Source organism: Jatropha curcas, chromosome 11 (assembly GCF_041381405.1).
Source record: "Jatropha curcas cultivar XTBG-Jc1 chromosome 11, XTBG_Jcur_1.0, whole genome shotgun sequence".
In the NCBI taxonomy this organism is placed as follows: Eukaryota; Viridiplantae; Streptophyta; class Magnoliopsida; order Malpighiales; family Euphorbiaceae; genus Jatropha; species Jatropha curcas.
The window spans coordinates 6,612,973-6,639,515 of record NC_143161.1 but is presented as its reverse complement, the minus strand read 5'-3'; the positions used below and the strand labels follow the sequence as shown (position 1 = coordinate 6,639,515).

Below are 26,543 nucleotides of genomic sequence, written 5' to 3'. Positions count from 1 at the left end.
TGGCTATAAAATAGTAAGTGAAATGAAGAATTCTACTTTGCTTGTGGAAATTTTATTCACTATTCTTATTCTTTCTTTAATCAAATAAACTACCTTATCCATTTATTCTTTCTTTTAGCTTTATTAGATTCAAAGTGTCTTTTTTTTTTTGTCATTGAAAATATTTTAGCTTTTTTTTTTTACAATCAATTTATCGTATAAAAAAATTAATTTAATTAGGTGCATTTGATCAATATAGTTGCTCAATTCTAAGTGAATCATCTAATTATTCTACTAAATTTTCACTTTAAAGTATTTCTAACTATATGTTAGGAAAAAAAAAAAAAAAGATAAAAAGGTAATATTTTTTAGAATTTTTTTTTATTGGCTTGACATGGGATCACTGGGTGTAGGCAAGAAATTTCTAATTTATTGAGAAAGACTTACCTACATCTTGTGTGAGTCTACATATATATCAAATCGATTACAAACAGTATTACGGGATGACAAAATAATATATTTATTTTAAAAAATTATTTTTTTGACTGGTTTAATATATGAGACCACTCATACACTGAGCGTAGACAAGACATTTCCAACTTATGAGAATATTGCACCTATTAACTTTTAAATCAAAATAATTGTGTACTATATTTATAGGTATATATATATATGCTTCATCAACCTACTAATTTAAAGAGTTGAGATATTGTAAAGGAAGCATTTATGTACAAATGAAAGGTAAGAATACTACAGAGTGTATCCATTTCTAATTAGCTTTTTCGATTATCATAATTTTTAAAAAAAAAATTATTTCAAAGAATAAATGAATTCTTTACTATTAGACATTCAATTTTCTTAGTCTTTTACTAAAGATGATGACAAAGTTGCTAATTAAGTCTTATGTGAGTTCGAGTTCTCTTAACCACATGTATTTCCATTAAATTTGACAATTTTTTATTTTTTATAAAAATAAAAAAAAATGAATGAATCACCTCAAATGTAGATTGCAGAAAGTTCAATCTACAAAAATTAATTAAGAGAAAATGCAAGGTTTTTTTTTTTTTTTTTTTTTTGGATATTAACCATGAGATATCCAGGCCTATGTCAATTACAAGCTTTCAAGAGTTTAATTGCAGCAGAAGCAAGTAATTTATTCCATTTCTTCAAGGATAAGACTTATAAATGTGTGAATAAATTTACGTTCCCTTGTACAAGCTTTGCAATCAGAATTTGGACTCACAAACAGTAACTAGCTAGCCAAAACGTGAAACACGGCCGCACAGTCATGGTAGAGTAAAGAGACCAGACCACAAAAACTGGCTCACTTTGAATAAGTTTCGTTTAATTGCAATAGAAGCAAGGAACTTATTCCACACATTTTTTCAACATATATAAACTCAGTAAGAGTGACTCAGTTGTGCTTCAAAATACTCCAAGAACTATGAGTACTGAAATTAAAACAGCAAACTCGGTGGAAGAACCGAAGAAGCAGATGAATCCACCCAGGCAAAGAATACTAGGGTTAGAGCCTGAGGAAAAATCAATTACTGAGGAGATCCTAGAGCTTGAGCCTCAAAAGAAGCCACACTTCAACGTCAACCCTCTTTTCCATCTTGTGGAGGACATCCTTCACCGTGCCATCCGAAATGTTACCAGCAATGTCATGGTATATAAAAATAGTTTTTTTCCTTTTTTTTTTTTTAACATTGGAGGCTACACGATATAGGTAGTTTCTCTTAAGTAGGGATGACTATGGTTTGATTTTAAATCGAAACCGAATAACAACCAAACTGATACTAAACCATAGTCAATGGTTTTGGTTCTAAACCGTAATCGAAACTGTAAACTTAAATTTCAGGTCTAGTTTTTCATTTTTAAAACTGAAATTAGTGATTTTGATTTAAAACCAGCAATTTCAGTTTGAAATCGTAAAAAATATATTTTTAAAGAAACTCCCAACTTATTTTTTTTTTGTTTTATTATAATTTTTTAAAATAAATTTTAAGATTTTTTTATTAAATTGGTTTAGTTTTTTCAATAGTGCTATTTATTGTCATTATTATTATTTATTAATTAAAGCTGCGAATCTTAAAAAAATATTTTAAAAAGTTTAAAGTATATTATTCAATTTTGATTCAAAATTGGAACAAAATCGAAGCCAGTGGTTTCAACCATCTTAGAAACCACAAGTGATTCGGTTCTGGTATCATGGTCATACCTACTCTTAAGACTTCAAATTAGTTAAAAATTCAATCAGATCATATCCAATCGATACAAATTTTCTTATTTAATCATAAACTTTAAACTTGAAAACTCCTTTTTTTTTTTTTTTTTCCTTTTTGCAGGATATCCAAGCGTACATGAAAGAAGCGGCTCACCAAGACGAAGTAATTTACTTGCGAGAGCGATTCAATCATAAACTGGATAAAATTTCCTATGAGGTTTGCAATCATATATATATATATATATATATATATATATATCATATGTAGATTAGATTTGGCTAGACCGGGTTCACATAATCACTACATTTAAAATTTTCAGATAGCATATAACACTTCAAGCAAAGGAGAATCACACGGCACCGTACTGTCAATATTTAAGATTCTAAACGAATATTCATGGGAGGCTAGACTGATACTGACTCTAACAGCTTTTGCTTTAAATTATGGGGAATGCTGGCACCTAGCTCTAATATATTCATCGCGCCAACTTGCTGAATCAATGTCAATCCTGAAACAAGTAGCTGATATCCACAGGCAACCCGACCTCCTTTCTCCTCCACTGAAGGTGGTTAATGATCTTGTAATGGCAATCATGTCTGTGACAAGGTGCATCATTGATATCCAAATGGTGAAAGACCAACTCAGCCAACTCGATAAATCATACGAGTCATCAAAACCATATTCTGAGCACTCAAAAGTTATCCCAATCACCGTCTATTGGACTATCAGAAGTGTCTTGGTTTGTGCATCAAATATTACTCGTCTCATCAGCATGAATCTTAAGTATGTTTTCCGTTGTATAATTGACTGACAGCTCTCTTTGCTCTCTAAATTTCTGAAGATGGTTCTAATATTTGATTTCAGGTATGTAATTTCAAGCATAGAAAAGGATGAACTAGAGACCTTGAAAAATAAACTTTACGAGAAGTTACAAATCCTTCAGTCTTGGCGGCAAGATTCGCTAAACTCCTCCTTAGGTAATTAAGAAAACTGATACTGGTTCAAAGCTCATCAATTAGTTTGCATTTTTTTCTAGTATTTGATCTGTAATTGTATATATAATGCAGAGGAAGCGAGGATCAATCAATTTCTGAATGAAATCAAGAGCCTAATGGAAGTTCCACAAGTTGACAACATGAATATTCTGAAAGCACTCTTTCATTACAAAGATGATCAAGCACCACTAATGTGGGACCAAAAACAGGTCCTTAATAAATTTCCTTTCTTTGCTGGAAATTAATCAATCAAATGCAACTATTTGATTGTTAATTGTTTTCTGGATGACAACCAAATCAAACAGGTTGACCTGGAAGCACTGAGAAAAAAACTGGTGCTATTGCTCATATCAGATCTAGACATCTCTGAGGAAGATATTAGTATAGTGGAAGACATATATTCCAACTCCAGAGCCAAAAGAACACAACAAAGTCGATTAGAGATCGTGTGGCTCCCAATCATCGATAAATCAGAGGATTGGGAGAGTGAGAAGACCAAAGAAAAGTTTATGAAGAAGCAGAGAGCTATGAAATGGCACACAGTGCACCGACCTTCATTGATTGCTAAAGAAGTTATCAAGTTAGCAAAAGAAGAGTGGCATTTTGAGAAGAAACGTATAATTGTGGTGATTGATGCACAAGGACAAGTTGCCTGCCCAGATGCATTTCCCATGATATATGTTTGGGGGTATGAGACTTACCCTTTTAGCACATCAGCACAGGAATCTCAGTGGAAAGAAACACCGGGGCTTCTTGAGTTACTAATGGCTCCCTTCTATCCAGAAATTCAAGACAGTGTATTAAACTATATCCTATTCTTAAATTCAAATCAATTTCCTGTTACAATAATTTATTTCTTGTTTGATTCTATGGAATTGTTATCAGATTGAATCAGGACAGCATTGCATATGCCTTTGTGGAGGAGAGGACATGGAGTGGATCAAGATGTTCACTACTAGAGCACCTTCCGTCGCAAGTGCAGCAGATGTTGTCTTGGAAATGATTTATTTGGGGAAATGGAAACCAAACAAGCAAAGACAGAGACGCAATACTGCAACCATAGAAAGAGAAGATCTGAAACTGAAATATTCCTTGACAGAGGAAAAACAAATGAAGTTCTGGAAAAGATTGGAGAACATGGGACATTCAAGGATGCAATTGGGAAAAAGAATCTACGAGGATCTCATAATGCAAGACATTATTTCATTGCTTAACATGGGTTCCAGTAGAGGTGGTTGGGCTGTTATCTGTCGTGGGTCAGATTTCAGGATCAAAGCAAAAGGGAAACATATTTTGGATAGCTTAGTTAATTTTTGTGAGTGGAAAGACAACATAAGACGTCAAGATTTCCTTGGTGCGCTTGAGCATTACCTTACAATGAACCCAGGGCACGTTGGTAAGTTAATTTACTTATATGTCATTCTAGTATTGGAATTGTTGATGTTAAAATAGATCGATTGTTTTATATTGCAGATGTATATAAGCATATCAAATCTTATGAAAGAATTATAAACATCTTTGAGAGGACCCAGAAAGTACACTGTCTAGAGATTCTCAAGGCTTTGGTTTCAGCTAGAGATTATTGGCAACCACTTGTTTATGGGAAAACGAAGCAGAGGGTTTGATCTACTTTCCCTTTACTGCTATGACTATATTATTATTGTTTATCTACACTGTTCATATTCTGTGCAATTCACTTAAACAGGTTACCATAGATCTTCTGAAAAGAAAAAAGTTGCTATTGCTGCTGATATCGGACTGTAATATCTCGGAAAAAGAGATAAACAGGCTTGCGACGATTTATGAAGAAACTGAGTGTGAGATTGTATGGCTCCCAATTGTGGTCGCATTTGCACAGAAGGAGTTCCAGTACAAACAGGAGAAAATGCCATGGTACTCGGTGTACCATCCATCAGTGATTAATGAAGCAGCAATTAAATTCATCAGAGAAGTTTGGCGTTACGAGGAAAAGACTATTCTTGTAGCGCTTGATCAGCAAGGAAGGGTTGTAACACCTAATGCATTGCATCTGATATGGATTTGGGGAAAAGGTGCGATCCCTTCTACCATTTCAAAAGAAGAAGCTACCACTTCAAGAGAAGTAGTCTTGTGGAAGGGTTTAAGTTGGAGTCTTGATTTGATTACAAATGATCTGGATCCAATAATTCAAAGGTGGAAACAAGAAGATAACCTAATATGTCTCTATGGGGGAGAGGACATAAAATGGATTCGCAACTTTACAAGAACCGCAAAACAAGTTGCAAAATCTGCAGCTATCGGCGTGCAAATGCTGTACGTGGGAATGAGCAATCTAAACAAGCGATGCTCGAGTAATATTGTAAAAATTACTGAAGAAGAACTCAGCCATTGCTGGAAAGAACGAGTTTTAATTTGGTCCTTCTGGTCTAGATTACAGAGTATATGGCATACAGGATATCAAATAGGGAAATCCATGAAAGATGATCCTATAATGAAGGAACTCACTACACTACTTAGCTTCGATAGCAGAGAATGTGGATGGGCTCTAATGAGTAAAGGGTCAGGCCCTGGTGCTTTGGTCACTGCCAAGGGAAGTGATATTTTGGAATGCTTGTTGAAATATGAAGAAGAATGGAAAGAACAAGCATTAAAAAATGGCTTTCTGCCAACGCTTAAAGAAAAGCTTGTGGATTATCATAAACTGGACAAGTGCTTCCAACTTGTGCTTCCTGAATTTGCTACCACCAATCTAGAAACTGCAGAATGCTCGCATTGTCGCGGAACTGTGGAGAAGTTAACGTTCCAATGTTGTGGCCATGTGTAGTAAAACAATTAATGACTCAAAATCACAACAATTTCTGCAGGATAAAATATTAATTTGTTTGGTTTTTGTGTTTTACGAGCAAGAAAAGTATAAACTTGTTTAACAACCAATAGGCCGTTCTTGCTATCATTGCTTATTATCAATATTTTTAAGTTCAAAGTATGTTAGGATTATTTGTGGATTCGCAGACTATCAATACAATTCAATAAGATAAAAACAAATATAGCTGAACAAAATAAAGGAGGTATAAAATTTTTACATGGTACGGCAAAATTTGCCGACAAACCTATGCAATTATCATTACATTACAGTGGTTATTATGCTCATAGTATGATTGTTACAAATCAATGTGGTGAAAATTTTTGTGGTAGAATTCGAATCTGAGACCTCACTCTCTATATTAATGGAAAGACCAACTATACGAGGATAATTATACTCTAGTTCATGATCAGTAAAATATGTGAGGAAAAAAAAAAGCTTTCCTCTTTGATCCTATAAAAAATTAAAAACTGTCTCAATAAAACAATATATTATATTATATATTATTACATATATTTAAGGGAAATTACAGTATGATCTTTGTGATTTAGAAAATACAACTAGTCCATCCCTGCTTTTAGGAAATAGACTAAAATGTCCTTATAGTTTACTTTTGTCATACTACAAGATCATTTCGTCTAATTTTTACATCTTTTCTATTAAGTATCTTATGAAATAATAAAAATACCCCTTTTATTTTTAAAAATACAGGGATGGTCTAATTGTATTTTTCAAACCATAGGGACTATAATGTAATTTTTTAGTATAAAATTTTAGTATCTCTCTTTTAACTTCCGTGTTTTCTTGTTGACTTAATAGAAAAGATGCAAAAATTGGGCCGAATGACTTAATAGTGTAACGGAAGCAAAATATAGGGGGCAAATTAGTATATTTTAAAAAAGACAGGGACGGACTAGCTATATTTTGCAAACTATAGGGATCGTACTATAATTTTCCCTATATTTAAAGGGTGTGGAGAAGTTATTATTCCAGCAACAATATTTACAATTCTTTTTTTTAGTATTGGGGACGATATTGAAGCATGGATCTATTGTCAGGCCGTATATACACTTACCACTAGACAATGCCTTAGCGTACATAAGATCTACAATTCTATACTTCTGTTAAAAGGATTCTTAAATCAACGGCTCATTGTCACTTAGTTACTTCTTACGTGAAAGCATATAAATAAAAGTGATTGTCTTATTTAAACTAGATCCATGGGCTCACCCATAGACCAAATTAATAAAAATAAAGATTTTTTTTTATTAAAATAAGGATAATTTCTTACCATACACAAGGGGAAAAAAAAGAATAAAGTAAAACCAAATTTACAAAAATTCTTATTTTCATTAATTAATTTAATCCATGGGATACATCCTGGTCTAGGTAAGAACACAAAAATTTTATCATCTTTGTCTTCTTTATATATACATATATAAACTTCATATGTTTTATGTGTATAAAAGTTCTTATTTGCATAAATCATTTTATAATTAATAAGTAATTATATTAACTTCACCTAAATATCATATATAAGGAATTAGATAGAGAAGCTATAACCAAAACTACTGGAGTGGCTTAATAGTAAGTAAGCCAACCGCCAATCCAAAAGAGAAATCTTGGAAATACTAAAAACCAAAAAGAAATTTAAAAAAAAAAATAGCTATAGATCTATTTCACCAAACAATATTTTTAAAAAAAAAAAAAAAAAGAATGTTTTCTTTGCACTCTTTTTTAAACACAATATATGGTCAAGTACAAAATCCTAATTCTAAAAATTTATGGTAAATTAAGTTGGAGGTATAGTGCCCAAATTCTAATAAGCAAAATTACTACATTACATTCTTCACATTGTTAGCTTTATATGATTTTTAATTAATTACAATGCAAGCAAGGAAGTTGATTCCAAGGCAACTTTACTCCATTTCTTTGTTCTTTTTCTTTTTCCCTTTTTCTTTTTCTTTTTCCTTTTCTTTTTTCAAAATTAAGATAGGATTGACATAATACATGACAATTTTAGAAGTTGGCTTTAACATTCAAATCTTAGCAAGTAATGTTAAAATCTTCCTGCTCCGCATTTATACCCCCCAAAAAAAAAAAAAAGTTAAAATCTTCCTCTCCAATGCTATAAAAGTAAAATGTCTAATATCACTAAACTTCTTGTTAACTTTATTTTTTGTTCTTGCCTATCTTAGCCCCAGTTAGGGCTTTGAATATGAACTTTATAGCTTTAAAGACAAATCTTTTACTATTTAGTTAAAACTCAATTATTCGTTATCTTTATTCCATTTGCTTCAGATTATATATATATATATATATATGATGCAATAGCTATAGTTTAGAGCGACAAGAAACAATCTTGATTCTTACCTTCTCTTCGAAACATTAACCTAAATTAACCTTCCATATCCCGTAGTGCTATACTAGCTAGATCGCGATGACGACCCAATCTGCAGCTGCAGATTTGGATGACAAAAGGATAAAGCAAATGCAGAAAACTCATTATCCTGATGGCCGAGACTTTAATGTAAAATCTCTTCTACTTGTCGTTCAAGACATCCTCAGTCGTACCGCTCTTCAAGTAAACTTCTTCTTACATTATATAGGATAAATTTCAATAATAATCCTGAGTTTATCATAATTAGCACTTTGGTTTTCATTATTTTCAAATTTAGCATTTTTATTCTCTAGAGTAACTTTTTTTTTTTTTTTTTTTGAAATAATCAAATGGTCAAATAATGTAACAATAATTTAAGTACTAGGATATACTGTAATAAAAATTTTTAAATCAAAGTGTTATATAATTGAAGGCTTGTTCAGCAATTGCTTTTGAGCTAGCTTTTACCATTTTAATCAAATTAAAACTTTATCTAGCATTATGTACCATAGCTTTTAGAGTTTGAGTGAGTTTTTTTATAAAAGTTAAACTTTTAATGTTTAACATTTGACAGAGATTAATTAATTTTTTTGACAATCATTTAATCATTATTTTTTTTGCCGAATTCAACTAATTAAATAATTAATGTCTTTTTTGTCATTTTAAGCTAAGCCACTATTTTTACTGAATCTAACTGCTCTATTAACAGCTACCGGTTAAAAATTAATAGGTAATTAATAGGTAATAGAATAGTTAACAGCTACTAAAACACTTAACATTGTCGAATAGATACTAAAACATCAATGACTAAAGCATAGTGAAATTTCATGATTTTGTAAACCGGGACTAAAAGTTTGTAATTGAAAAATCTAAGAGAGATAAAACATTAATTTTAAAGTAACAGAGACTAACATATGCTAATTATGATTAACAGTAAGAGTTTTATATTAAATTTTCTTTTATATATATATATATATATATATATATATTTCAGAACTAATTGCTTCTGATTAACTTCATGTAGGGTAGGCTATCGGACAAGAAAATGGAGGTTACGAGCCTTCAGAGCATCTTTACCAATACTAAGGAATCCCTCTCAACTATTATTGACCAAATATCTTCTCAGGTTTTGGAATGGCATTGGTTTTATATATACTCCCTTCGTTCTCAACTGTTATTGATAGTTTTTTACTTTTTTTTTTATTCATTTAAATGATACTTTTAAAAAATCAATTTAGCATTAATTATTTTATTTCAATTTTACTTTTATTTAGATATGTGCACTAAACTTTGTTTTAATGAAATGAATATGAATTAAAAAATGGTCAAACTTTTTTTTAGTAAACCACCCGGTATTCGGCATAGCCGATTAATCCGGATTCGGTTCAACAGAGGAAATATATCTGAATATGTATTGTTAGTCATCTCATTTTCACATGTGGTGCATTTTACAGATAATAATTTCTTAACCCTTTTTTCTTTTTTATCCGATTTTCACTTTTCAGTATTACAATCAAATTTATTAATTAAGGATCTCACCATTTGGAAATCGACTCTAAAAATGAATTGCAGATTTCATCTCAGTCGATCAGAAAAGGAGATCCCCATGAAGCAGCTTTGTCATTATTCAGAACGCTAAAATATTTTGATTGGGATGCAAAGTTGGTGCTAACAATGGCAGCTTTTGCTTTGAGCTGTGTAACACTTTCTCTTTTACTACAGCAGCTTTCTATCTCGAACAAATTTAGCAAGACCTCATTGGCAATCTTCGGACTCCCAAAATATTTTGAAAAATCTGAATTGGATACTCGGTTTAACGAAATTAAATATCTGATGGAACTAACGATCAAAGTGTCGAACCTTGTGATCGAGTTCAGGGACTTACCTTCTGTTTACATGTCCCTGGAAGATCCAAAAATATCTGAGGGTCTCGAACGTATCCCTGTTGCTATCTACTGGACAATAAGGAGTGTTTTGGCTTGCCTAACCCATATAATTGGGAAGGGGCTTCAAAAGTATGGTTAAACTAGTGTTTGAACTTATAATTTATAACCCTAATATGGAGGACTGAGCCAAATTAATATCGTGTTTTAGGGAGCTGAGTATTAGGGACGATGTGGGGAGCTTCCAGACTAAGGGATCAGAAGGGAAACCTGAAGGCAAAGCTGAGAGTGAAGGCAAAGTTGAGGACATACCGTTCCTGACTACAAAACTTAAAGACGAAATTAAGTATCTAACGGAGCATAAAGATTATTGTGAGAAACACACAGGTTTGCTACTTAAATTACACGTTCTAATGTTATTTAGGGAAAGACTTACTTATGCCGATACATGAGTAATCTATATACTTTAAAAAATGGATAAAATTGTATTTTTTTTTTTTTCAAAAAAAAAAATAGAACTTTTTTTTTTGATATAGTAGTCCTTTAAAATGTTGTTTAGCGGTTTATAAGTTCCTATAATTAGGACAATCTAAAATACAAACTCGAATTACTTTCAACACTAATATATTTTCAATGTAACGTTTTCATCATTAGTAACTAAATAATAATCTCAAAACAATCCAATACTTATATATATATATATATATAAATATATATATAAGATCTAATGAAAGATTGAATTTAACGTATTTGCAGATGAGAAGAAGAATTTTGAAAAGTATCTAAAGCTTCTGAATGTTTTTGATACATATAAAGAGGACAACATGGAGATCCTCAAGATTCTGATTCCTGCTGAGAAGCTTTATTATGGCCGGTGGGAGGTAAAGATTTGCTTTTCTAGCCAGCTAGCGCATATATCTATCACTAGTCACTAACAATCGTTTTTGAAATAATAATAAAAAAAAAGTTGTTAATGGAGGAATATATATATATATACTTGTTAGCCCCAATGATTGGCTCAATCCGAAATGAGTTCGTTTAAATTAGAGTTCGCCCCTAACCAAAATTCAGAAAGTAGTGGTTAAATGCATATATGAGCTGAGAGTAAGGGATGCACCTTTGGATTTTTTTTTTTTTTTTTTCTATACAAATCGGTTCATCTCTGACACAAAAAATAAATATGCATATATAAATCTTTGAATTTTTTTTTTTTTTTTTTGATACATTTTCAAAAATTAGCTGTAAACCCATAAACTCCAAATTAAAAAAAATGTATATCCATTGACTATAAATTTACTATTAGCAATTGCAATCTAATTGAACGGAGCTTATACATTTTGAAGCCTAACACAACCAAGACTCTTGTTTTGCTTTGCATGAATAGGCTAATATTGAAGTGCTGAGAAGGAAGCAAGTTATATTGCTAATTTCCAATCTAGACCTTTCAAAGCGTGCAATTTCAGTTCTCCAAGATATATTCTACGAGTTCAGGTATCATCGAACAATGCGAGATATTCAAATTGAGATGGTTTGGATTCCAATCGTAGACTGTGATCTTAACACTCCTGAGAATGAGCCGATGAAAGAAAAATTTGAGCAATTGAAATCTAAAATGAGTTGGCATACATTGTTCGACCCAAACTCGTTATCTAAGGAGGTGAATAGATTGATCAAAGATGTGTGGCGCTTCAGGGACAAGCCTATCATGGTGGTGCTTGACTCTAGAGGTGATGTAGTTTGCTCTAACGCTATCCACATGATGTGGATTTGGAGGGACAAGGCCTACCCTTTCACTAAGTCTAGAGAAGAAAAACTATGGAATGAAGAGAAATGGGGTCTTGAGCTTCTCGTTGATAGCATCGACCGTACTATTCTTAATTGGGTAATTATTATTTTTCTTTCTAACAAATTGATGATTTTTTTTTTCAGCAACAAAAATTTTTCTTACTAGAATTAAATAACCAACAATAGTTTAGATTTACAGGAATCTATCACAAGTCAATAATCTTCTCCAATCTACTCATAACTAGCCTGAAAATATTAAATAAAAATCTGATAAAAATAATACAGCCTGATAAGGAAAAACCTATCATTCTTTTAAGTTAAGAAAAAAAGATACAAATATCCCAAAAAAAAAAAAAAAAGAAAAAAACTCACTTACAATAGCAATAAAAATAACTACAACCAAGCTAAAAAGTCCATCGCAGTCTTAACACCCTTACTAACTGAAAAAATCAGCAAATCCATTCTTATATCTTCTAACCAAGTTGAATAAAATATGAATACAAATCAAGTGGGGAGCTTCCATTTTATTAAAACTTTTCAACCATTTCCAAGGTATCTTTACGTTGCATCCAAGTTACTGCAATAGAGAGGACAAACTAGACCATCTGATTGGCTCATTAGTCCTTAAGTTAAAGTATATATATAATTTGATTAATTGGTTATACCCTTTATTTATCAGGTAAAAGAGAATAAGAAGTACATTTTCTTGTATGGAGGGGACAAAATTGAATGGCTGACAGATTTCATAACCACTGCACGGGAAGTTGCAAATAAAGCAACGATTCAACTACAGATGGTCTATGTTGGTCAAAACGCAAGACCTGAGGATCAGCTCCAACCACTTATTAACAAAGTCAGAGAGAATAGTTATTACTATACAGTGACAGAATCATGGATCTTCTGGACAAGAATAGAAAGCATGTTGAGTTCCAGGATTCAGATGGCAAATTATGATGATAATGAAGATGACACTATTTTGCAAGAAATCAAGAAAGTTATTAATTATGACAGAGAAGGCGATTGGGTCTTGTTTGGTAAGGGATCGCAGGTTTTTGTAAATGGACAAAGTAACATTGTTCTGCGTGCTTTAAAAGAGTTTGATCAATGGAAGGACAGTTTAGATACTAAGGAGTTTGGTAATTGTTTGAAGGAACACTATGATAAGATTATTAAAAGTGTTGACGATGTGGCTCACCTTTGCTTTCGGTTCGATTTTCCGGCTGCTGTCCGAAGTCAGATACCTCGGAGAATGATTTGTCCTGAGTGTCATTGCACCATGGACAGGAAAACTTCTTTTCTTTATTGCTACGAGGATGGACCATCGTAAGAGAAATACCTGTAACAAACTTTTGCATGCACAGGCAGAGAAAAGTTGGAGTGGATTTTACATGGTTTGCAATTTTTGTTCTTTTTTTTGTTTTGTTTTTTTTTTTTTTTTAATGGATTGACAACTCATTTTTACCATAATAATATTTTAGTACTTTATACTAATCATAGTGTTAAACCCATGCTATGCAATGCATAGTTTTAATATATAATTTTTTATTAATTTTAAATTTTTCAATCATAATATTATTATTGATTTTTTATTATTGTAATATATTATGTAATTTTATTTGAATTTGTTGCTCTATTTGTCTAGAATATGTATTTCCCCCCCTTTTTTTTCTTTCTCGTTAAAATATATTTAAAACAAATATTAGATGCATTTTGCTAATTGTGATAAGTTTATTCCAACTATATTTGTTTCAAAGCCATATTTGAAAATTTTTTATATATTATTCAAATCACAGTTAAATTTAACTAATCTTTTTGGAAAATGCAAATAAATTCAACTAATTTAAACTATATCACAAAAGCTTCAACTTTGGTTCTATGGTTATATATCTGTGCTGTGAATAGATAATTTAATAAATATTGATTTTTAATATTTAATTTAAATTTTTATATCTCAATTTTTATTAAATTGATTTGTAGATATATTACTTTAGAATTTGCAATGTTTAATATAATTTAATAAATATAGTTAAAAATTTTATAAATTTTAATTATGATAATAAACCATTTTTGAAAAATATATAATAACAATAATAATAATGTTACAAAATAAAATATTCTATTTAATTTTATTTATTTACTTAGTCAAATAAAAATTTACGATTTTGAAATGACTAATTTTGTGCTAATTGTTTATGTCATATTTTATTAAGTTAAATGATTATTACTTCTTAATATATTATTGATTATTATGTTTTAGCATTTATGCTTTGCATTTATTTACAAATTAAACATTTTGGAATCCTATGTGGCATGACTTAACTTTTCTAATCTTATATGGCACTACATAGCAATTCCACTTGGCACTTTCTAAGAAAAAGATGTCAGCTTTATATATATATATATATATATATATATATATATATATATCAAAAATAAAAATAAATAAATATACACAACACTATCAAAACACAAATAATTGAAAGCAAAATAATTGAAAGACGCAACAAAAAATAAAACAAAAAAGCCATTGTGAAAGAAAATTATTGAGTAGGGATATTTATAAGATAGAGATAAAAAAAATAAAAAAAATTTAAAAGTTTAAATTTTAAAAATTTAATAGTTTCAAAGTGGTTTATATCTTGATATGTAAAACTGCATTTTTCGATATATAAATTACTTTTTTTAGAATATATATATATATATATATATATATATATATATATATATATATATATATATATATATAAAATAAAAAAATAAAAGTATGCTTTGAATTAATTAGAAAAATAAATTGAACTTGAGAATCGAGATAGCTAAAGAAAAGAGAGGGAAGAGAAAAATGAGCGGGAGAAATAAAAGAGTTTTATATATTCGAGTAAGACATAATCTATAGATATAAAAAAAATGAAATGCAAAAAAATTATTAGTAGATAAATTATAAATTAGAATATTTATAAAGGTTAATTTGTAAACTGATCATAACAAGAGAAAGATGTTTTAATTTTTAATTTGATGAAGGCTTGTTTTTCTTTTTTTGCATTTTTTGATATGTAAATTACTTTTTTTTAGAATATATATGTATAATAAAAAAAATAAAAGTATGTTTAGAATTAATTAGAAAAATAAATTGAACTTGAGAATCGATATGAGGTGAAAAACATGATAGATAAAGAAAATAGAGGGAAGAAAAAAACGAACGGGAGAAATAAAAGAGTTTCATATATTCAAGTAAGACATAATCTATAGACATACGAAAAAATTATGAGTAGATAAATTATAAATTAGAATATTTATAAAGGTTAATTTGTAAACCGATCATAAGAAGAGAAATATGTTTTAATTTTTAATTTTAGTGATATATATCTTAAAAAAGAAATATTATTTTAATTTGTAATATAGGGAACACCAATAGCCACATAAAGACATAGTTTGTGCTTACAATTTATGAAAGTTAAATTCATAAAAGTTATAAATTAGAGGATAATATTTGATGAGGGAAACTATAAATTTATGCGTTTTTTTTTTATCTTTCAATTTTAAAGCTCCTTAGATTTATAGATTTTTATTGAATTTTAATATGCATATAAATTTATTTATTTATTTATATGTTATAAATCCGAAACATAATAAATAAAATTTTCTCAATTGATGCACTGAAATAACCCGAATTTTTATTTTCAAAAATTATTCAATTAAATCTAATGAATTAACAGCCTGGAAATTTATATTAATATTTTAGTGCGAATACTATTAGAAACCGAATCGAAAACCGATTAAAAAAACCAAAAACCAGTTAAAAATCGATGATTTGGGCCGAATCGAATCGAACCGAACCGGTTCGACCCAAACCATCTAGAAAAAAAAAAAAAAAAAAATCTTTCTTTCTTTTTATCTCCAAAGTAAAACTCACCCCTTCATCAACGCACACCCACCACCACAGCGCCACCTTCTCCTCCCTCTCTTCTTCTTCTTCTTCTTCTTCTTCCTTCTTTCTTTTCTTTTCTTTTCTTTCTTTTTCTTTCTTTCTTTCCTGCACCTGCGTTTGCATCACTGCCCAGGAACTCCAGCCCCTCCAGCAGAGGCGATCGACCACCGAGAGCCACCGCACGCAGCTCGTCGCGCCATCGCCACCGCCTAGCCGCTGCTCCAGCACGCCTCCGACCACCAACAGCCACTGCTCTCCGATCCGACGCGAGCAAATTTCCGATCTAGCAAAAAAATTCAACAAAAAAAAATATATTTGGGGTATAAATTAATTTAACTACATTTTTGTTAATTAATTTAATTTCATTAATGATTTTAGTTAGTTTAATTCTAATAATTTTAGTTGATTAATTTGATTTTAGTAATCTTGAGTAATTAATTTAATTTAGCAATTTTGATTAGTTAAATTAATTTAATTTGGCTAGATCTACTGATTAGTTTAATTACTTGAGTAATTAAATTAATTTAAATAGTATTAATTTATTGATAAATAAAATATTTAGTTAGTAATTTTAGTTATTTAGTTAGTTTAAAATGAATTCAAAATAGTTATTGATTAATTAATATGAAGTAATTATTGATTAATAAAAATAATAGTTAGCTAAAATTAAATTCAGTATTAAATAATTTATTAGGAAATTTTGGTAATAATAAAAATTATGGAATTTAAGTGTAGATTGAAGGTAGATTATATTGTATGTAATTTTAATTTATAAATTATGGATGTAGGGTGATGTTAAGGTTGAATGTAATGTTGATATTGTTATTCGGATGGAGGATGGGAAAAATTGAATTGATTGATTGCCCGATGGATGGGCTGTGTGGTTTGGAATTATTGATATATTGTTGATATTTTAACAGGTAGATAGTCTAATTTTTAGGGGAGATGCTGCCGAAATTTCGGTAGAAAGTAAAATAAATTTTGGTAGAAAAACAAAATAAATTTCGGTAGGAAATAAAATAGATTTCAGAAGAAAATAAATGAAATAAAGTTAAATAGAGAAATAAAAATTTATTATAGAAAAGAAATTAAATATCGAGATTAAATTACGTAGAAAAATTTAGAATATAAAATAAAAATATTAGAAGGGTAAAGGAATATTTTGTCTGATAGAGTTATTTCTTTTTGTATCATTCTTACATTTCATAGATCGCCCGGGTCCATCTAGTGCTCCTCTCGGACAGAATCAAAGCTAGAGCTTCGTTCTCCACCACTGTGAGTAATAATAAATAATGCATATCAACACTGCATTTGCATATCATTTATTTATAAACATTATATTTTTTTTATTTACATATTTACAATATATTATAAGTATTTTATCATATATGTTATGTTACGATCACTATAATTATACTTATATATAATTGTGCATTTGGATGAAATTGGTGTATTATGATGAATGAAATGTCTGATTATTTGTGCTGTGACTATACTGTGATTTGTTTGTGTGGAATTGGGATGAAGTGGGTCACCATGGGTTTGTGAGAATGATATATGTGATATGGATCCTGAATATGATATGAAATTTGGCCGGGTAAATGGGAGATCGGCGCCCCCGTGTGCACCTATTGCTATGATCTGTGTGATATGGAAAACCACAGGTTGGTTTCTTTATTGGGCGCACCTGATAATCTAGATTTGATCGCAGCCCGCAGGGTGGCCTCCTGTTGTGAGCGCCTGATGATCTAGATTTGATGGAGACGACCGGGTTACCTCCTGTTGGTATGGAAAAGAAAAGAGAGAATGGAAAAACAATGAGAGGGCTGGTCAAGTGAGGATTAGACCGGTCGGCCAGTATGGGGGATCGGCTCCTTGGTGCACATGTGAGAGGATGAGCCATGTGGGAGAACGGCTCATCGGGGGTTCGGTGACTCCACTGACTAATTTCCACGTGATGTGATTATTTGAAGGTGATATTGTTTGTGGGTGCTGATGTGATGCTATATGATTGACTGTTGTGTGTTCATTCAGTATACTAGGGTGCATTTTGCTTGATTGTATGTGGTGTGTATTATTTATTATTATTCACTGAGTTGCAAAACTCACCCCCCCCCCAATAAACCTCTCAGGTACTAGGAAGCAGCGGATTCAACTGAAGCTCTGCAATCTTCTCCGCAGAGTTATAAATGTAAACTTTATATTTCTGATATTTAATTTTGGATGTATAACTTACTTTATTATCAGATTATTATTGAACTCCGCAGTTATAGGGTTGTGTATTACTATTGGACTTATTGTTAACACTACACTATAAATTAAATATTATGTAATTAGCTGCAGGTGAATCAGTAAGCCCATAATGTGATTATAATTTATTGTAAATAGGCCCTGGTTAGATATTATGTGTTAATTGAGATTGAGGCTTACTGTTTTGATGAATTAATTGGGCAAGATGGGTAGACAGATTGGATAATTTAGGCTTACTACGGGCCTCGAGGGCCTTAAGCTTACCTGGGCCCTAGTGCCAGTCCGGCCCACGGAAACGGGTCGTGACAAAGGTGGTATCAGAGCAAAAGTTCATAAGTCTAGATGTAACTGCGGAGTAATTCCTGTCATGTCTTGACATAGTCTTCCTTGCTTTCCTCTTCAGCGTTGTTCGCAGTCATGTTAAAGTCAAGTTGTTTAATGATTAAAATTTGTATCCTTGTCCTTTAGAGATGTGATTTAGCTAATGATGCTAAGGGGATGGTTTAAACTTAAACTAGAATCCTTCTATGGAATAAATAATATTCATATATAATTTAAGTAGGTAAGAAGATAAGTTATATAGGATTAATAAGTTGAAGTTAGATGATGAAAGTGTGCTATTTTTATTTAATACGTGTTGAATATGGAATACATATATAAAAATGCAGGAATGTGTGTATATGTGTGCTTGCGGAATTGAGGATGAGTTGCTAATAATTTAACAAGAGAACTAAATGATTCGGATTCGAGGACATTAGAATCTATTTAATTAGAGTATTGAATCAGTATATGTATTTGATGAAATTTACCTGATGTTGGTTGGTGGAATTTATTATAATTATTGAGATAAATATTTTTCTGGATGGAATAGATATATTAATTGGTGTAAGTATATAAATGATTTTTATAAGGTTTAAATATTGAAGGATTTGGTGTGATTTGCTATAATAAATGGTGATGAGTATATTTCATAAGAAACAATATTGGTGGAATTATTATATGAAGAGAGAGTTTTATTTATGAGTAATTACTGCTTGGTGGGACAAAGTGTATTGTAGCATTCTTCAGCTATTTCGTTTCAAGTGTATGAATGTAGGGAATTATGTAAATAGTGGACTATGATGATTAAGGGTATTGATGAATGACATCGGACATGGAGAGATAATTGTCCAATTATTGAATTGATGTTATACTAAATTAGATAAGTAAGGTTGGATCTAGTCATGTTATTGTATGGATATTAAGAAAAGAATCAATTACAGAAACGTGAAGAGTATAAATTAATATGATTTAAATGAGGATAGTCAGTATTTAGAGGTTTAATAAATTAGGGCTTATGGGTAACAAGATTCGATGAAAATAGGAATAATGATACATCAGCGGATTTAAGATAAAGACTTCTATATTTTGGGATTTCATGAGAGTAGAAAAATTGTGGTTTACAAGTCATGAAAGAGTTATGGATTCGTGTGTAATATAATTAAGATCCTAGTACACGTAGGATGTTTAATGAGCCAGACTAAGCTTATGGACCAAGTATAATAAAATAAAAGTAAAAGATAGCAAAGGAAATTAGTGGTTTTGAGATTGAAATGCTATTATATTCGATGATAATTATATTAGGAAAATTATAGCTTGAATATAATTTGAATTAATTTGAACATAATTTGAATATAAAGAATAGAGGAGAATAATGTTTGTATAATTAAACAAGTTCTTGTTATCTCTTGGAGTATAGAGAGAAAGTGAATGTTAAGAAAATTAAATGATCATGAATAGTAATTTTATGATGTAATTAAATAAAAAAAAAAAGCTTTAGAACAAGTAATTAAGAATATGTAGTTAGACAAAAAGAAGTGAAATATTATTAAAGGTAGAATGATGGAACATGTACACTATTGAAGGTAGGAAAATGGCTTTGAGGTTTAAAATAATTTATCACTATCGGTGCTAACTCTAATAAAATATTAAACAAATAATTGATAATGTTATAACCAACCTTATGAGGTGAGTTAATCGGGTCCTTGCAAGGTGAGTTTCGAGAATTTTGTGGTTCATATATAGTAAATTCATATTCTAAAAAGAGATCAAAGGTAGGAAGTTATTGAATGTCTGGTGATATACAAATAGATAAATGATTTAAGGATTGTAATCCCGATGATGAAAGAACTTAGTATTTATATTCAGAAAGAAAGATAGACTTTCTACTGGAGAGAGAGATAAGAAAATTTTGACTTATGTAATTTGATAGCATCTAGTTGGAAAATAGTAATGATTGGGAATAAGAGTTGATAAAGGATCATGGGGCTTAGTTTGAGATGACAACGAATGTGAATAAATTCAATCTCTTGACGTAAAGCAATTAAAATAAGGAAATTCTATTAATTAGTGCAACTTTTGCAAGTTACTTGTTTTATTGGATAAAGAAGGAAAATTATATTTATGTCCTTAGTAGAACGTAAAGGTAATTAGAGTATTTTCATTTATTAGTAAGCTAGCTGGGTTTTAATTTACTATTTGTTTGGGATATTGAAAATTTGTGTAAGAGCAAACAAGTAGATTTGGAATAATTTTAGCCAATTTAGTGAGAAGTATACACGCGGGTATTTAAAGATTGAAAATATAGAGTATAAGATTAGTGGATGTGCTAACAAGACGATCTAAGAGTATATCTTATCTATACTTGATGGCTAACTTAAATGTGTTAATCTGGTGATTTATTAATTTAAAATTGCTCATGGAATTATTGAGATATCAAGTAGGATGAGAGTCATTAAGATATGATTGGAGTCAATGTAAAGCTATTCTGAAGTTCTTAGTAATTGGTGGCAATTATGATTGAATGAATGTAATTGTGTTATAAATGGCAGATGTGACATATCTTGTGGCTTAAGAGACTACTTAATTTGTTAGGTCCATTTTGAAGAATTCAATGAGGTGTTAACCTTGTTTAGGGTAAAGAATGTAGAGAGAACATAATTAAGGTTGAGCATATTCTTAGATCGTATAAGGTATAAATTGTACAAATCTTGGAGGTGATAGACTTGGAGAAAAGGAATAACCTAATGTTATTATTATCTGAATATTCATTTAAGAATAAACATAAAACAAAGGACATAGTTCAATTCGAAGTTGGATTATAGGTTTAGTTTCTTTAATCTCCTACTGAGCTAGAGTAAAAAGGCACTACTTGTTTAGGATTTCTGGATACGTAGACCTAGGTAAACTGGATATAAATTACGGTTTGGAGAATTTTACATCTTGATTAAGCTTGTAAAAAAAAAAAAATGTAGACTGGATTTCATTATGGAATGGAGTATAATAGAACTGTGTTTGCGAATTTTAGAAAATAAATTAAGAATTAACCGACATGGCAATAGTTAACATGGCTAGTTGCATAAGTTCTGGTCATAATTAATTAAGAAATGGTATGGTATGACAACTGGAAAGAGGAATAGAGAAGTTAATAACTAAAAAAGGGACTTGATTGTGAATTTAAAATTCTCTATATAGTTGAGGTACTATTTGCTTTTATGGGATTCTCATTAGTAGGATTTGAAAAGAGATTGTATATCTATCTTTCGTTGGAAAATGGTTAAATTGATAAATAGGTGATGAGCTTGGGATAGAGATTAGGATCTCCTATCAGTTGATAGCAACTAGCTAGAGAAATGTCATGATTTGTTGGAAATAAGCTTGTAGAAGTGCCATAAATTTGTTCTCTTTAATTGGAAATGATCAAATGGTACTTAATGGTAGAACTTGATGATAATCGAAAATCTCCTTGAATTGGCAGCAACCATCTTATCTAATTATAAACTTCTTCCATGATTATTGGAGCAATGATATTAATATTTGAAATTGATGGAAAATGGATGAGTCAGCATGTAGGTTTTGAATTTTGAAATAAGGATTCTAAATTGGGATAGTAGTAAATTTGATTGAATATGTGGATTCTTGTATCAGTAAGATTAAATACTGGGTTGGTGTATGAGTTTCTTATGGAGTGATGATCATTGCCTATGATAGCTAATGAGAGAATAAATGACAATACATCAATGTAGGTCTCATGATATATATAGCTAACGAGATTAATAATCCTCACTTGAGCAGAAGCTATGTGGAACTTAAATTCTCACGTGTAACGGTGAATACTAGTGTCGAATCTGTACTTGGGGTTATGAATATTTAACTTGAGTTGACGACTTGTGGATATAGGACAACAAGTTTAAATAAACTATGGTAATAAGGTAGGTAACTTTGGGGCTAGATTCATATCATAATCATCCTACCCTCCCTATAAATTGAATTTTCTTCCCATTGGTTTGTCTTCATAATTTAATAAAAATTAATTCTACTGGTCTGACTAACAAACTCAAAAATATGTATCTCATCTTCTTGATTCATCCTTCTAGCTGCTCAGAAGAACATGTATTCTATTTTAAAATTCGAGGACGAATTTTTTTTAAGGGGGGAAAACTGAAATAACCCGAATTTTTATTTTAAAAAATTATTCAATTAAATCTAATGAACTAATAGCCTGGAAATTTATATTAATATTTTAGTGTGAATACTATTAGAAACCGAATCGAAAACCGATTGAAAAAAATCGAAAACCAGTTAAAAATCGATGATTTGGGCCGAATCGAACCGAACCGAACCGGTTCGACCCAAACCATCTAGAAAAAAAAAAAAAAAATCTTTCTTTCTTTTTATCTCCAAAGTAAAACTCACCCCTTCATCAACGCACACCCACCACCACAACGCCACCTTCTCCTCCCTCTCTTCTTCTTCTTCTTCTTCTTCTTCCTTCTTTCTTTTCTTTTCTTTTCTTTCTTTTTCTTTCTTTCTTTCCTGCACCTGCATTTGCATCACTGCCCAGGAACTCCAGCCCCTCCAGCAGAGGCGATCGACCACCGAGAGCCACCGCACGCAGCTCGTCGCGCCATCGCCACCGCCTAGCCGCCGCTCCAGCACGCCTCCGACCACCAACAGCCACTGCTCTCTGATCTGACGCGAGCAAATTTCCGATCTAGCAAAAAAATTCAACAAAAAAAAATATATTTGGGGTATAAATTAATTTAACTACATTTTTGTTAATTAATTTAATTTCATTAATGATTTTGGTTAGTTTAATTCTAATAATTTTAGTTGATTAATTTGATTTTAGTAATCTTGAGTAATTAATTTAATTTAGCAATTTTGATTAGTTAAATTAATTTAATTTGGCTAGATCTACTGATTAGTTTAATTACTTGAGTAATTAAATTAATTGAAATAGTATTAATTTATTGATAAATAAAATATTTAGTTAGTAATTATAGTTATTTAGTTAGTTTAAAATGAATTCAAAATAGTTATTGATTAATTAATATGAAGTAATTATTGATTAATAAAAATAATAGTTAGCTAAAATTAAATTCAGTATTAAATAATTTATTAGGAAATTTTGGTAATAATAAAATTTATGGAATTTAAGTGTAGATTGAAGGTAGATTATATTGTATGTAATTTTAATTTATATATTATGGATGTAGGGTGATGTTAAGGTTGAATGTAATGTTGATATTGTTATTCGGATGGAGGATGGGAAAAATTGAATTGATTGATTGCCCGATGGATGGGCTGTGTGGTTTGGAATTATTGATATATTGTTGGTATTTTAACAGGTAAATAGTCTAATTTTTAGGGGAGATGCTGCCGAAATTTCGGTAGAAAATAAAATAAATTTTGGTAGAAAAACAAAATAAATTTCGGTAGGAAATAAAATAGATTTCAGAAGAAAATAAATGAAATAAAGTTAAATAGAGAAATAAAAATTTATTATAGAAAAGAAATTAAATATCGAGATTAAATTACGTAGAAAAATTTAGAATATAAAATAAAAATATTGGAAGGGTAAAGGAATATTTTGTCTGATAGAGTTATTTCTTTTTGTATCATTCTTACATTTCATAGATCGCCCGGGTCCATCTAGTGCTCCTCTCGGACAGAATCAAAGCTAGAGCTTCGTTCTCCACCACTGTGAGTAATAATAAATAATGCATATCAACACTGCATTTGCGTATCATTTATTTATAAACATTATATTTTTTTTATTTACATATTTACAATATATTATAAGTATTTTATCATATATGTTATGTTACGATCACTATAATTATACTTATATATAATTGTGCATTTGGATGAAATTGGTGTATTATGATGAATGAAATGTCTGATTATTTGTGCTGTGACTATACTGTGATTTGTTTGTGTGGAATTGGGATGAAGTGGGTCACCATGGGTTTGTGAGAATGATATATGTGATATGGATCCTGAATATGATATGAAATTTGGCCGGGTAAATGGGAGATCGGCGCCCCCGTGTGCACCTACTGCTATGATCTGTGTGATATGGAAAACCACAGGTTGGTTTCTTTATTGGGCGCACCTGATAATCTAGATTTGATCGCAGCCCGCAGGGTGGCCTCCTGTTTTGAGCGCCTGATGATCTAGATTTGATGGAGACGACCGGGTTACCTCCTGTTGGTATGGAAAAGAAAAGAGAGAATGGAAAAACAATGAGAGGGCTGGTCAAGTGAGGATTAGACCGGTCGGCCAGTATGGGGGATCGGCTCCCTGGTGCACATGTGAGAGGATGAGCCATGTGGGAGGACGGCTCATCGGGAGTTCGGTGACTCCACTGACTAATTTCCACGTGATGTGATTATTTGAAGGTGATATTGTTTGTGGGTGCTGATGTGATGTCATATGATTGACTGTTGTGTGTTCATTCAGTATACTAGGGTGCATTTTGCTTGATTGTATGTGGTGTGTATTATTTATTATTATTCACTGAGTTGCAAAACTCACCCCTCCCCCAATAAACCTCTCAGGTACTAGGAAGCAGCGGATTCAACTGAAGCTCTGCAATCTTCTCCGCAGAGTTATAAATGTAAACTTTATATTTCTGATATTTAATTTTGGATGTATAACTTACTTTATCAAATTATTAATGAACTCCGTAGTTATAGGGTTGTGTATTACTATTGGACTTATTGTTAACACTACACTATAAATTAAATATTATGTAATTAGCTGCAGGTGAACCAGTAAGCCCATAATGTGATTATAATTTATTGTGAATAGGCCCTGGTTAGATATTATGTGTTAATTGAGATTGAGGCTTACTGTTTTGATGAATTAATTGGGCAAGATGGGTAGACAGATTGGATAATTTAGGCTTACTACGGGTCTCGGGGGCCTTAAGCTTACCTGGGCCCTAGTGCCAGTCCGGTCCACGGAAACGGGTCGTGACATGCAAACACCGTCATTGATTTAATTAAATAAGATAAAAGAAATGGAAAGGAATAAGGCATTCGCAATGTATAATGCATAAATTATCATTAATTAATTCCTTTAAAAAAATGACAATCTTTGAGTAATTTTACAAAATTAGGAAGGTGAGAAATAATAATTAGGCAACATTAATTATATTTTATAATGTTGAAGACCATAAAGACATTAAATAAGGGTGTTAAATTTTCTAATTTACAACTCACATAATTTGATTTTAAGTGCCATATTTTTCCTAGCCAACTAAAAATCAAATACTCAAATTGTATAAACTCTCTCTTTTTAGTGGAGATGCCAAATAAGCACACATGAGAATATGTAGGGGTGGCCAAACTTTGGTTTTCAGAACCAGAACGGTCAATTCCAACCCAGTGGGAACCGAAACTGAAACCGGTAGGAACTCGAACTGGTCCGAACCAGTTCCACCAGTTTTGGAACCGTGAACTAGCGGTTCTAATTCCAGTTGGAACCGACAGTTCCAATTCCGTCTGAAATTGGCCGGAACCGTCCGAAATCGGCCAAAACCGTCGGAAATTCGGTCGGAGAACCGGTCGGAACCGTCAATTTTGGAACCGTTGAGGAACTAGAACTGAAATCGAAACAGTTCGGTTCCAAACCGTAACCAAAACCGTTAATTTTCGGTTCGATTTCGGAATCGAAACCGGCGGTTCCGAAACCGTGGCCACATCTGAGAATAGGCATAATTCTCCTTTATATATCTAATGATTAGTAGGAAGAAAGCTCAATTTATCTCCTAAATTTGGATACAACATACAATATGCTCAAAAATTAACTTTTTGTACAAATTACTCCTTAAACTTGTATCGAAAGTACAGACTATCCAATTTTTAACTTAAAAAATGAATTATTTGATATAAATCAGATATGATTAATAAAGTAATTAAAATATTTAATTTAAATCAAAGATAATTAAA

General features: G+C 31.0%; 2 protein-coding genes and 1 long non-coding RNA gene across 4 annotated transcripts; all 3 read left to right on the top strand.

Moving 5' to 3' along the window:
• Positions 1–1,397: 1,397 nt before the first annotated feature.
• Positions 1,398–6,178, top strand: LOC149492443 (protein SIEVE ELEMENT OCCLUSION B-like). Its single transcript, XM_089716756.1, has 9 exons — positions 1,398–1,648; positions 2,328–2,423; positions 2,527–2,990; positions 3,072–3,184; positions 3,275–3,411; positions 3,508–3,999; positions 4,088–4,598; positions 4,676–4,821; positions 4,908–6,178. The coding sequence occupies exons 1-9, from the start codon at positions 1,424–1,426 to the stop codon at positions 6,003–6,005; spliced, it is 3,282 nt and encodes a 1,093-aa protein (XP_089572882.1). The 5' UTR covers positions 1,398–1,423; the 3' UTR covers positions 6,006–6,178.
• A 2,208-nt stretch (positions 6,179–8,386) lies between these two features.
• Positions 8,387–13,648, top strand: LOC149492442 (protein SIEVE ELEMENT OCCLUSION B-like). Its single transcript, XM_089716334.1, has 7 exons — positions 8,387–8,628; positions 9,449–9,550; positions 9,997–10,439; positions 10,519–10,694; positions 11,064–11,188; positions 11,692–12,189; positions 12,772–13,648. Exons 1-7 carry the CDS (start codon positions 8,485–8,487, stop codon positions 13,417–13,419), a joined length of 2,136 nt encoding a protein of 711 aa, XP_089572460.1. The 5' UTR covers positions 8,387–8,484; the 3' UTR covers positions 13,420–13,648.
• Positions 13,649–15,891: 2,243 nt separating this feature from the next.
• On the top strand, positions 15,892–25,398 carry LOC149492441 (uncharacterized). 2 transcript variants are annotated; one of them, XR_016318858.1, is made up of 6 exons: positions 15,963–16,337; positions 17,227–17,292; positions 18,150–18,208; positions 23,150–23,336; positions 24,226–24,291; positions 25,149–25,398. It is a non-coding gene; the product is annotated as an uncharacterized LOC149492441 (long non-coding RNA). The 2 variants fall into 2 exon arrangements; XR_016318857.1 differs by having other exon boundaries at positions 15,892–16,337; positions 18,150–23,336.
• The last annotated feature ends 1,145 nt before the right edge of the window (positions 25,399–26,543 follow it).